Consider the following 13,560-nt stretch of genomic DNA (forward strand, 5'->3'; position numbering starts at 1 on the left):
ACAGAACAGGCTAAGAAAGACTTTGGTGAGGTGTAGAACTGATTTTTCTCTACTGTTCTATGGTATCCCTTCTATAGTTTGTTCTGCACATGTACCTTGCACTTGGTATAGATCATGATGATATTTTCCATTATATTTTTGTCAATGGAACAACTAGCTAGAAGAAACGGCTTACCATGTTCCCATTTGAGTCTTGTGTGCAAGCCTATATTGTATACTATCTGTCTATATTATAATTAACTAGAAGAAACGGCCAACCATTCTTCTATTTGGAATCTCAAGTGCAAGGCCATATTATGAAATGATATAAGCATGTCAGATTCAAGGAAGTTGCTGATCTGGTGTCACGTTACACTATTTGTCTTCCCCGAAGTACTAAAAAACAGAAAATAATGCATTTTCCTATAAGTAATCATTTTATTTTTGATTGTACTGCGAAAATGTATGATGTTATCATATACTATTTCATAGAATGATCACCGTGGTTGCCGTTTGTTATCTTTGTTTAGTATTGCACCACCATTGCTTGATTAACTAAACAATCATGATCTTTACCTATCCTTTTGGTAACTGCAGATCGCCTTACTTTGATCTGGTAAACGAGGAAGTTGAAAAGAAGCAGGAAGAGTAACAAAAAAATCTCTGCGTTTTTCCTGACGGGTGTGATCTTATCATGTTGGCTTTCTTATATGATGCCAGTCCCATGTGTTGATACCAGATCGCTATAAAGGATGAGATGCTCCACAGATTTGGAGAGAGTAATGGTTAGTTCCTAGGTTTGTGGTGGAATCGAAAACCGCTTCAGTGTCCGACTTGGCGTAAGCTGGCCGAGTTATCATCTTCTATTTTAATATTTTTTTGCCAAACCGTCAATCTAACCAAATAAAAACATAGTGATCCATGTTTGAGGAAAATAATGGACAAATATAGTGAAATGTTTTTACACAATATTTTTCACAATGAAAAACCAACCATCTATGCAATCTGTTTCACCATGACACTAGCACAATTTTAACAAAAAAATAGCACATTCTTTATAAAAAATGAATATAATTATAGGCTGTCATTCTATCAATCATGTGATGCAGATTAATCAGCCCTTGGTGAACAAGGAAGTAGTACAACAGGGAATTAGATGTTCGGTGCCAAGGACTTTGTATGTTTTGTAGTACTTCTGTTCAGTGGCAATGAATTTCTTCAGTTTGTACAAACCTGTAGAGCACTTATCTGTGCACTTGTATATTTAGTGTTGATGAATTAGAGACCCAGTATGTAAAACATGTGTTTTTGTGAGTAGAGAGAGAGAGAGAGAGAGTACAGTTTCATCAATTTATATTGTTTGACCATGCAAACTTTACATAGCGTCTGTTATCGATCTAGAATGCATCACGAATGGTGACAATAAATTTATCCTTTTCAGTTTGCTTCTATATATTACTTATTTGTTGAGAATACAACATTATTCTCATAATTTCGTTATTTTAATTTAAAACTCAATGTGTACAACAAAGATGCCACCTACAAACACTAAGTATCAACCGGGCGCGGCGTGGCGCCGCGCGGGTATAGCTAGTTCACTCTACATCTCAAGGTAATAATAATCAGTTTACATAAACAAGAATAGTTCCAATCCAAAAACTCGTACGATCTCTATAGTTTTGTCTGTCTAAAACATAAACCCATGTATCAGTTTACAAAACGAGCATAATCAGCATCCATTATTATGAACTTAACAGACGCATCTAGCGTGGTAGACTAGCAGACGCCATGAACTCACACTCTAAGCTATAGCATCGTCGGCTTTCTCTCTTGCCCAGTTCCGTCGTGGACGATTGGCGAGAAGCTGTTACTCTTCTTTGAGTTTGTGACTCTGGTAGCATTCGTTCTTCATTTCTCGGATCTGCTTGACTTGGGTTCACCCGTTTTGTTCGCAAAGTCTGCAGTTCCGTCTCTACTTGTTTCATTGTGGGTCTTTCTTCACCGTGTAGCCTTAAGCACACCTCTGCAAGAGAGGCCACACTGTTGATCTCTTCTTTGGTTGCCTCCTCAAGAACCTGAGAGTCAACAATACTTGTGATATTTCCATCTTTGAATTCCTGGAGAAAATAGTTTGACAAGCTCTTGACCGTGCCTGATTCACTTGTAAAAACAGGCTTCATTCTGAGAAGCAACTCCACTAGTACCACACCGAAACTGTACACATCACTCTTCTCATTTAACTGTCTGGTATGGAAATACTCTGGATCTAAGTACCCAAATGTACCCTGTACATTCGTGACAATGTGTGTTTGATCAGTTGGAACCAATCTAGACGCGCCAAAATCTGAAACTTTAGCTGTGTAGTTCACATCCAAGAGTATATTCGAGGACTTTACATCACGATGGAAGATTGATATTGAAGCTGAAGAGTGGAGATAAGATAGAGCTCCTGCTGTTTCCAGGGCAATCCTTACGTAATCAATCCAAGACAGAGAAAAACCATCACTTGAATCAGCATGAAGAACTTGAGACAGTGAGCCATTGGATACATAGTCGTACACCAGCAGCGGAACCTCAGTTTCGAGACAACATCCGAAGAGCTTTATAATATTTCTATGATTTATCTGAGAGAGAACTGCGACCTCATTGATGAATTGACTGATCTCACACTCCTCAATGACCTTAGACATTTTTATTGCAACAACTCGCTGATCAGATAACATGCCTTTGTAGACCATGCCATGGCCCCCACGGCCGATGATACGTGTAGGATCAAAGTTGTCTGTTGCCTTCTCTAGCTCTTCTAATGAGAAAATCTTCGTATTCTCATTTGCAGTTTCATCAGATGATATCAACGTTTCTAAGAGAAGACCTTGGTTCTTCCGGAAATAGTTCTTCCGTAGTTGCTTTTGAACATTTATTTTCCATCTGCGAGTGAAACACACTACACTGAAGCTCAGAAGAAGAATGCCCAAACCACAGGACAGCCCAATAATCATACCTGCAGGCATTTATCTCTTTTAAGTTTCTGTTCTATCTTGTCTATCATAAATGTAACAACAAATATAGTCTTACCTAAGAGTAGAGGCTGTTGTTTTATCTTAGTGCACTGCATTTTTAATGGATCATATTCAGTCTCGAGAGGACATTCAGTACAACGGAAGCTTCCATTGGTATTATGGCAGATCCCTTTACAACTGTTCGCTTGAAGGCATTCATTAATATCTGAAATTAACAAAATCTTGATAAGATGTGTTGACAAAATATATACTCCCTCTGATTCACCATAAGTAGTTCAGGACATGGGCGCTATCTTCATAGCAACTTTGGACAAACACATTTTAGAAAAATAATATTGCTTCAAACAAAAATAACTATATATTATAAGAAACTATTTCACGGCTAATCTAGTCATATCAATTGACACTTCCCATGTTGGTAGTTTTTTCTATACTGATGGTGAAATCTAAAATGTTTAAATGGCAAGAATTCTAAAGCTGATTATATTATGAATCAGAGGGTGTAACATGGAACACAGCACAGCATTGAATTAGCATGAAACAGTACATCAGCCAACTAAATGAGATCTACATGGAAAAAAACTAGAAATAGTAGAAAAATTACTGGCTAAAAGTAACATGCAGTTATTGTAGTAACACGTGCATTTAAATACAAATGTACTCCTACAACTTTATTATAGAGAGTTAAGAAATACTCCCTCCGTTCCAAATTACTCGTCGTGGTTTTAGTTCAATTCCAAATTACTCGTCGTGGTTTTAGTTCAAATTTGAACTAAAACCACAACGAGTAATTTGGAACGGAGGGAGTAGCTAATAGTACATTTTTTCAAGCGGTAGGGGCTGTATCATTTGTAACACTAGAGGGAGGGAGGGAGTACCTCGACAGCCACTTTGGATATATGGATTTCCTTGGAAGCCATCTGAGCATTTGCAGCAGTAACCAGCATAGATTCTTTCAGCAGTTACTTCCACACACTTGCTGTTGGTACTCACACAAGCATATGCAGATCTATTCTGTTGGGCCTCTGCGCAACTTAGATGAGCAGCAACCCATTTGACAGAGAGAAATAACCCATATTCATATACGAGACTGTGACGTTCTGATATGGGGTCCCAACGTTGTTGGTCAGCAAAAGTGATATTAAAGGTCCCTTCATCAACATTCATGTCGATGACTTGTTTCTCCTCCAACATGACCAGGGCATCTGATGACGTCAGATCTGTGCAGTTGAGGTGAAACTCTTCCCTAGCAAAGCAACCCTCTTCGAAGCCGAATGGGAATTGCACACTAATGTTACCACACCAACGGGTACAGTCAGCCCTGCTCGGAATTGGATTATACCCTAAATTGATCAGTATAATGTTAGCATGTACAAATGCCAAAAATGGCTCGCAGAAGCTGTACGTCACTTGATTAGCTAGAAAAAAAGTTACCTTTGCTGTTACTGGAGCAGCCATGTGGAATGTAGGGGTTGCCTGTATAGCCCTCGTTGCACATGCAGTTCCAGCTGTAGCCATTTCTTGATGTCATGCCAGTTGTATCGTAGTTGTAACCGCGGCACTCAGAATGGTCGCTGACACAGGCAACACAGTCGGTGGGTTGATTCCCTATATCCCATGAGAGCATTAAACCACCATCAGCGGTTATGCTGATTTTATCCCACAACTTAGAGGTCTGGTTAGAGTGTGCTCTGGTGTTTATTGTGTCATGGTCATAGACAAATTTGAACTGATAAATGTCACAATAGTTGTGCACGTCTACACGACAACAGCCAAAGCCATTACAGTTGTGCATAGCCACCGTCTCTGAAATTTCTGGATCTGGGCACACAGTTGCGCAGATCGGCTGGATGGCATTCTCTTTGACAGAGTACACTGCCAGGTCGCAGCCAATGATGTTTAGAACAAAGGGATAAAGATGGAAGGACCTCCCAGGTGGTTTGAAAGACAAGTTGTAAGCACTAACACCAGATTTCAAGGGGATGGTATGCGAGAAGGAGGCCCAGATCGAGTTTAAATCATAATGAGAATCACCGCCAAAGTTGACCACTTCGGTGATGCCGTCACACAAGAAAAGTATGGGGGGGTGAGTGGCATCGTTGCAACTGAGGTTGAAGTCAGGCCCACGGGAGCACCTGGATCCGATGCCGAAGGGATAGCTGAAGCTCACACTGCCGCAGCTCGTCGGGCAGTCATCGAGCGTGAAACCGGCACGGGATGGTCGTGCCCAGGTCCCTTCGGGGCTCTGCTGGTTTGTCACAACTCCGGATGCCAGAGCTGTTAGCTTTCCTAGTGACCCGAGTACCAGCAGAGAGAACATCATCGGCAAGATGCCCATGGTGGATCGACAGTTCTACACTACACCTTGCACTAGAGAAATTCAGGTCAGGCAGCAGCGCCTCTCTTATAGCTAGTACCACTTTCATGACTGCCTTCCTACTGCAAATATATCTAGGATATGGTTACAAAAACTTAGAGTTGACCCAAGGAAGACTGGAAGAGGATTCGTGTGGAACTTCCTAGGAGATGGCCATGTGAAAGGAGACGGGCATGCATGACCATGAGTCCATGACCTAGTAAATGGTCCTGTGGATTTGGACTTGAATGGAGCACTGGTGTATTTGATGCGATGTTAAGGAGATGACCATGACCTTGACCTCGTACACAAAGACCTCAGCAAGTCGGCCAATACCTTCTGTCTGCAAATAATTCAAGCCCACCATAATCATTTTGCGGGTGCCATCCTGCTCATCATCCACCATACCCGGATGGCAACCTTCATTGTCCTCCCACTTAGTGGAAGATAAGCTAACTGAGATAAGTAACAGTAACTGAACTCCATCCCCAATTTCAGCTGCTGTTCGCCTAAGCTGCAAACGGGGGTATCACAAAGTAAGAAATTCTGACCGCTGGAGATAAATTACAGACACGGAATCAAGTTTAAAAAAAATAGGAAATGAGCACCTGTACACGGATTGCTTGGGTTTTCGGTGGGGAAGTGGATCCATCGGAAGAACTGAAAGAACCCAATGCCTCAATCTCAGGATGCTTATATATGAATACAGATGATGATGGAGAGGGCGAGAAGCGGCCGCGTGGGCGACCTCCATGGAGCAGCTGCAGCTGCAGCGGCGGCGGCGTGTCCACTTCGGCGAAGTCGCCGGGGGCGGCGAGCTGGTGTGCACGGTGCGGTGCAGGTACCAAGGTACGAAATGGAGGGAGCTTAGCGGAAGGAGGAGAAACCAAGCGCACAAACTGGAGGAAGGGGGCGCTGGAGATGGGGTAGGACGGCGCGCGGTGGAGATGGCGCGGACGGTGGGGGAGCAGAACGGCGGTAGGGGAGGAGAACTGGGGAAGGTGCTGGAGGAAGACGGGTCCTCCACATTGCGTTGGGCCCTCGTAATTTCGTCTATCCTTGGGCCGAGCGATGACCAAGCCTTTCCTCCCGTGGTGTGGAGTGTGCTATTACAGTAATACTCTGCATATCGAATGGTTGCTATATCAATATAGCGGGGTGAAAGCCTGCCCGCGAGCCGTCCGTCGGCACGGCGGAGCTGAGCAAGCGGTCGGAGGATTTCCTCAAGACTAGTAAGCTTGCACGTGCAACACACGTCTTGATGGATATTACAATCAGACATGAGAATCACGTGCATAGAAAAACAATTTGATAGCAGTAAGAATACTACAAATCAACATATAATATAAATGAGCTTTAAGAAACGCAATAACTTACAATTATATGCATCGAGCAACAACACAAGTAATTATCTCAGTATTCCTGATAAGCTTATATGGTTCTCATGGATGTTGTCTTCAGCTTCATTCTTGATGTAGTCATGGAAGTGCACCAAAAATTGTGTTATGAGAATCAACATTCATGCCCTGTATTTGGCACTATACATACTAACATAGTTTTCATCAAAGGAGTAAGCAAGCATCATGACCATCATCGTGCACGGAATTATACATGGCCAAGACATATTAGAGTAATAAATCTGCCATGTTAGCTTATTGACATGTCCTAGGTGCTAATAAATAATAATTATGTGACCCAATAAGTGCCTCTGCCACTCTTGGGATTACATAAGGCTCAGCCACTAAGAACTTACATGACAATTTCAGGAAAGAATGTAACTACTTGCAATCTAGAAGCAACAGCAAATATATTAGATATTGTTGCTTGCATATTATTTCTTGTCCATGGTCATATGCATGAAAGGGTTTCTAGCACACACTTTAGATATTCTGTAACATGATATTACATAGAAAAATGAAGCATAGGGATTTTCACGTGTAACATCGACAATATATACATGTAGTTGCCTCAAACGGCCATATGATCTTACAAATGAAAGCACAAAACTAAAAAGGAACATATAAGAAATGTGATTCATATAGTATTTCATTACCAACAGGGCATAAAAAATGAAAAAGAAACAGAATCACAAGTCCAAGTCTTCGCACGTCTTTTTATAAGTGCAGCCTTAACTGAAAACCTGAAAGTAAACTAAAATGAGCATGCTTTTATAAAAAAAAAATTAGCAAATATATATGTTACAAGTATGAAGTTTGTAGTTTGTAATTCAGTTCTTTACATCATAAATGTATACACTGTTTTTCATCCTTTGGCAGGGAGTAATAAAAGGCATAGTCCTAAATGTGAACTAAATTTTAATGAGACATAAATTTATTAGCTAGATAATGTTTCAGTCGACCTTGTTTGAGAGGAAGCACCACTATCCATTATTCTGTTATTCAGCTAAAAAAACAGAAAATGAGTATTTCCAATAGCTAGTCATTATCTCTGTATCTCTGAATTTCTTGTACAATCATTGTGTGCTTGTTCAAAACAGATCCCCTGAACTTCAAATTCTACATTTATTTAATTGGAAAGTCTAATTTTATAACATTGTTGGATGCTCTATGGTTTCAGAGTAATTGACTATGAAAGGAAGTGACAGAGCAACGTAAAACTGGTAGGATATACACATATGAGTTCTGTGAAATACATGTATTACAAATTGGCCCGTGATTTTTTTTCCACTTAAATCAAAAGGAGGCAAGAAGCAAACTTTAAATACGTGTGCACCTTGCCTTCTATTATCAGTCAGAAAACCATATAGAGATTGCCCAAATTCAAAATAAATCGGGATAAGCATGCAAGTTTTACCATATCCAGTTTCATGTAAGTGGCTGCGTCATTCAAGCCACCTGTTTTTAAACAAGACTTAAAAAGATAAATTTCCTTTCAAATTTACTATTGTAACATGTTAAAAAAGGAGATGAGGAAAAGAGCATAGTAACATAGCCGAGCACTTTCCATATTAACTCAAGTTCATGCTGATAGAAATCTTGGAAATAATCATTTCTATATGTAACTTTGTAGTGCTTTATCGCATCCACTGAACTATGTCCTGGACTTGGTCTATATATTAAATCATTTCAGCTTCTGGATTGTTGTCATAGAACCTATCTTTATAATACAGTGTACAATGTTTCTAATTGCAAAAAATCCACATGTGTGTTAAGGATTCCCAAAAATGGAACCTAACAATATCACAAATACTTATTTCCATCTCTGCAAAAGAAACTCTCGGAAATATATATCTCTGAATCAATGAGCATAGTCCTATATAAGAATTTACAAAAATCTCTTTCAAAGAAATGGTAATGTCTAATTTACAACAGTGTGCTGGAGTTTTAAATACAACCAGTTGGGGCAATTTATTGGACAAGTTGCACATGTTCATAGAGATGAACGCAAGGAAGCATTGAAGTCCCACGGAGGAAGATGGCCGTGCAACTGCTCGAGCGATGAATAATTCAGGACTGAGTTGTGACAATCATTTACAGCTTCCACCTCAATAGAAACAATAAGTTAATTACATACATACCTTGAGCCAAGTAGGACAATCACGGGAAGCATCACGTGTCCAGATTTAGGGAACGGCGAGTGGCTTTGCCAGTCACTCTCACATCCTCGGGACGGTGATCGGCAAGAAGTGGATGCAAGTGACCCCGCAGGTGATGCCATCCTGCAGAGTTCTCAACACAGCAACACGTAATAAATTCAGCAACATGCATATCAGTTGTCCGTCGTGATTGACCCCAAGAATCAACCGAAGAGGAGGTGGAGCGGGGAGGTCTGCATCCGTGTAGTGCAGCGGCGCTCGGACTGGCACGTGTGCCCATGGCGCAGCGGGGAGCAGGCAGGCGAGGCCCCGGTTGGCGCTGCGGCGCTCGGACCATTGCTTGCGTGCCAGCGTGGGTGGCGGCAATGCAAGGATCCGTGAGGACATGGGCCGTTAGCGGAGGAGCCGAGCCGGCGGCTGACAGTGGCGGAGGAACGGGGGCGACGGGGCGCTGGCGGCGGCCGGGCGCGTGGGTCGCATCAGGGCCAAGCAGATCGGCCTGCAGCAGCAGACAGGGAAGGCGAAAACTGGGACGCGTGGTTATATTTTGGTTAGCGCTAATTTCATGATGAGATTAGGTGAGAGGTTAGCGCTAATTGGGGATAGAATCACGTGGTTGCCAAATGAATCTTTCGTTCCTTGGATGGCAGGCAGAGTTTTCGTCCGCTCCTCAAAATTGCCAAACGTACTTTTGCTAAGATTTGGTTGTTATCTTAACGGTTAGATCCAAATGAATTGAGACGATCGTGAGGCTCTAATTGTTTTGGTTAGTTGCGTGTACGTTAACCGGAGTGCACTTAGAAAAGATAATGTTTGCTTGTTTAATAGTAGTATAGATATAGAAGATCCACAACTCCTTCGGGCGGCACCAATAATACCAGCCACCATCAACCCAAAAATCCCAAACCAATCCAAATCAAAATGTTCTCGGCTGTGTAAAGATCATATCCCTTTAAATTAGTCTTTCTCCTTCCCTTCTTGGTGTGCCCTGTTCCCTGTGCCCTTTTTCTCTTTGTTATATCGGGTGGTTGCCATATCAATATAGCGGGGTGAAAGCCTTTTTCTCGAATATTTTTTTGTCTAAAAAAAATAATATCGGATGCTCGTTGACACAAAAACCAGAAGAGAGAACTGGTTAGATGGGATCCAGGGATCTTCTGATAATCATGAAATTGCTCGGTCATGGACAAAGCTTTGAAACCTATTAATACCATCGAAACTCAAAATTTTTGTTTGGAGGCTGGCACAACAGTCTTTGCCATCCGCAGATCTCCTTCAACACCGGCACATATCAAATTCAAGCTGCTGTGCTCTTTGTGGATGCGAGGACTCTTGGCGGCACTCTTTACTGGATTGTACTACATCAAGATGCATTTGGGCACTGTGCGATGAGAGCATCACAGAGAGCATGGCGACATGCACCGAACCTTCAGCAAAAAACTGGCTTTTTGCGATGAATGATCTACTACCGCATGAAGAGTTCATAAGGATGATAGTTACACTTTGGGCAATCTGATATGGGAGACGGAAAGCTATCCACGAAAGCATTTTTCGGAGCCCACGCTCCATCCAACAGTTTGTGTTATCCTTTATAACAGAGCTTGAGTCAATCAAGACTCCAAGGCTCCCAGGCCCAGTACCGCCTCATGACAGGACTCAGAGATGGATCCGCCTTCTGGGGGATGTTCAAAAATAAACGTGGATGAAGCTTTCAGTAGATTCGAAAGAAGGGCAGCAGCTGCTGCTGCGATCTGCAGGACGGAGCAAGGAACATACATTGGAGCCTCAGCGATTGTGGTGGAGAATATATCAAACCCAGCTATATATAATGGAAGCTCTAGCTTGCCGAGAGGGTATAGCACTAGCTGAAGACCTAACACTGAGAAATGTTGTTTTAGTTGCGGATAGTCAAGAGGTGATCAAAGACATAGAACAAGAAGCAGCTGGTCCATATGGTGCAATCATCAAAGAATTCATAGATCGGAAGAATATGCTTGACAAATGTATTTTAGTTCATGAGCATAGAAATTTCAATTTTGAGGCTCATTGCCTCGCAAAACATGCTGCTACTCTAGGTATTGGAAGACATACTTGGTTGGGTCAACCTTTTGATCCCAACAAAATACCTGTAAACCTTGTTATTGAGTAATAAAGTGCGTGGTTTTGCCTAAAAAAGCAATATTGTTTTTTAATTTTTGCCTTTTATTTTTGGTTTGTTTATTTATTCCAAAAAATATTTTTACTTAATTTTTTATTGCAGCATGTATTTTAAAACATTTATGAGGTGTATTTTTACCAGTAGGTGTTTTGTTATGTGGATAGTATTTCTATTTTTAGGTTATACATTCATGAAATTTACCATGTGAAAGCATGAGCATATTTCTACTTTAAGTATGAACATTTATGATTGAAGCGTGTAGCAAATTATTGAACACTATTCCTAAATGTAAAAAATGTTCATATATCTAGAAAATTGCCCATGGCTATCAAACGTTCCCGGGTATGAAAAAACAAATATTCATGATTTACAAAACATATTTGCGTATCTAACAAAAAAGTATAAAGGTAATAAAAAATAAATACAAAAATAAGGAAACCAAACAAGCAAAACAAGTAGATAAAAACGAAAAAAATAAGAAAATAAAAAAAGCATGCAATAAAGAAAGAAGAGAACATTATAACTAAAATAAATTAGATAAGGGGGGATCTTACCATCATGCGTCGAGCCTGTCACAAGAATGTGGTAGAAAAGAAAATAGGAAAGAAAAAAGGAAAGGGAAAAAGTAGACACTCCCAAAAAGAATATAAAATCTATATCTATACCTACTATTAAAGGGAATATGTATTCTTGGTTTAGTTTAGTCCTTTTCATTTGGTTTGAGTGCACGCTAAAGTTTGGTACTGTCAGGTCGTACACAGGCTAAGCGATCTGGGCCAGGTACTTGTATGTGGATGAGCCTTTTATGGGCTTTCAGAGAGATTGTGAAAAAAATTGGGTCAAAATAAATAAACATTATGGGAATTGAACACAGCTGTTAGGATCTTTAATGTAACAACCAACTACCTATGCGCTATTTACATTTACAAATCCCAACTCGCTCTAAATATACGAGTGGTGGCCCTCATGTTTAGGGCAAGCTAATTAAGCGAATGAGCTAATTAACGAAAGGATTGTGGGCTTAAATAAAATATTTAAATAGATGTGGCTAATTAAAGAAAGGATTATGGGTAAACCGGTGAAATAATTGAAGAAAGATTGTGGTCATAATAAATAGAACATTCAAATAGATGAGGCTGATTAAAGGAAGGGTTTGAGATAAAAAGGTGATAATTAGAAAGAAGGATATGTCGGTTTCAATGTGTTGGGCTACTAAATTAGAAAAAGAAAGATTTGATTCCCGACTAAAAGGGGTGAGGACGTCATGGTAATTAAAGGAAGCATGATACTTAAATGAAATTAGTGCGAGATTATGCTCGACAGAGAAAATATGTAAAGGGTAAAATGCATCGTATTTTTTTATGTTCATTTTGTAGAAGGATGCTGCGTTGCAACATGTTCTTCATAGTGAATCTGGTGCTATGGAACATTATGCTTGCACAAAACATCAATTTTTTTCGTTGCAACGCACGGGCTTGTGTGCTAGTCTATATCTATATCTATATCTATATCTATATCTATACCTACTAACAAAGCAAGGTGATATTTTTGGTTTCGTCCCACGGTGATTTTATTTTCTATTTAAGATATATATGCGAGGTGGTACTAATTTGGGGACATATGACACACGCACGCACGTCCGTCGAGCACAACCCGTATTGTGTCGTTGTGGCCCATCTTATATCTTAGTTGTAGCCCGTTTAAAACACACACCCCGACGGGCTGACTGCAGTCCAGAAAAATAGAAGGAAAAAAATGCTCTCCAGAATCGTACTAGCGATCTCCAATGTACTAATGTACACGGCCATGTGAGATAATGAGGGAAGGGTAAACTAAACGGAATTAAAGGAGGACGATGAAGGTTCTAGCACATGGACGTTATTAAAGGAGTTAGGAAGGCAAGGCTCCGGGCCTCCGGCGCATGGCGTCCTTGAATTAAGCGGATTCATCCATATTTGAAAAAATAGGAAGATTGACTCACGATGTGGATAAATTAAATGGATTCATTCCTAATAAAAGAGAATTAAAGGAGATTAGGAAGATGGGCGCACGACGTGGCCAAATTCAATGTACTTATATGAGTAAAATCTACTTAAGCTAGCGGGAGCAACCTCCTGGACCTCCATAGGAACATTTTGCACCTTGGATAGGTGAGATAGAGTAACAACTACTCTTACTCTGTAACCTGTCTGTATTCACAGTAAAAGGTGTCATCCTGCCATCTTCCCTAATGAGTGAAATATCTGTGATTAATGCAGCTTTATCAGACGGCAAGAATCCACTACCCATTGGAGGGGATGGGATAGACGGACTCCCCCCAACAACGCTACCAATTGAAATTTGGGTCGCTTTCTTCCATAACTTGTCAAACAATTTTGCTGGGTAATAGCCCACTGGTGTTGGGGCCTTGTTGAAGCTGTAGTTTATTCACCAATTTCCCGTGGATTTTTCCTGCCATGAAATAGAAGCAATTTGAGTAATGTATGCCACA

At 40.7% G+C, this 13,560-nt stretch overlaps 1 protein-coding gene across 1 annotated transcript; it reads right to left on the reverse strand.

The window, feature by feature from the left end:
- Window positions 1-1,586: 1,586 nt before the first annotated feature.
- Window positions 1,587-6,611, reverse strand: LOC123105444 (wall-associated receptor kinase 5). Its single transcript, XM_044527514.1, has 5 exons — window positions 5,964-6,611; window positions 4,434-5,869; window positions 3,878-4,342; window positions 3,055-3,204; window positions 1,587-2,980 (listed from the first exon to the last, which is right to left on the reverse strand). Exons 2-5 carry the CDS (start codon window positions 5,335-5,337, stop codon window positions 1,743-1,745), a joined length of 2,757 nt encoding a protein of 918 aa, XP_044383449.1. The 5' UTR covers window positions 5,338-5,869; window positions 5,964-6,611; the 3' UTR covers window positions 1,587-1,742.
- Window positions 6,612-13,560: the final 6,949 nt, after the last annotated feature.

This window comes from Triticum aestivum, chromosome 5A, assembly GCF_018294505.1.
Source record: "Triticum aestivum cultivar Chinese Spring chromosome 5A, IWGSC CS RefSeq v2.1, whole genome shotgun sequence".
Classification (NCBI taxonomy): domain Eukaryota; kingdom Viridiplantae; phylum Streptophyta; class Magnoliopsida; order Poales; family Poaceae; genus Triticum; species Triticum aestivum.

Coding starts and splice junctions, on each gene's coding strand:
- LOC123105444 (XM_044527514.1), bottom strand. CDS start 5,337: ATGGGCATCTTGCCGATGATGTTCTCTCTGCTGGTACTCGGGTCACTA. Junction 3,205..3,877: donor TATCCAAAGTGGCTGTCGAG/GTACTCCCTCCC, acceptor TGTTAATTTCAG/ATATTAATGAATGCCTTCAA. Junction 2,981..3,054: donor ACAACAGCCTCTACTCTTAG/GTAAGACTATAT, acceptor AAATGCCTGCAG/GTATGATTATTGGGCTGTCC.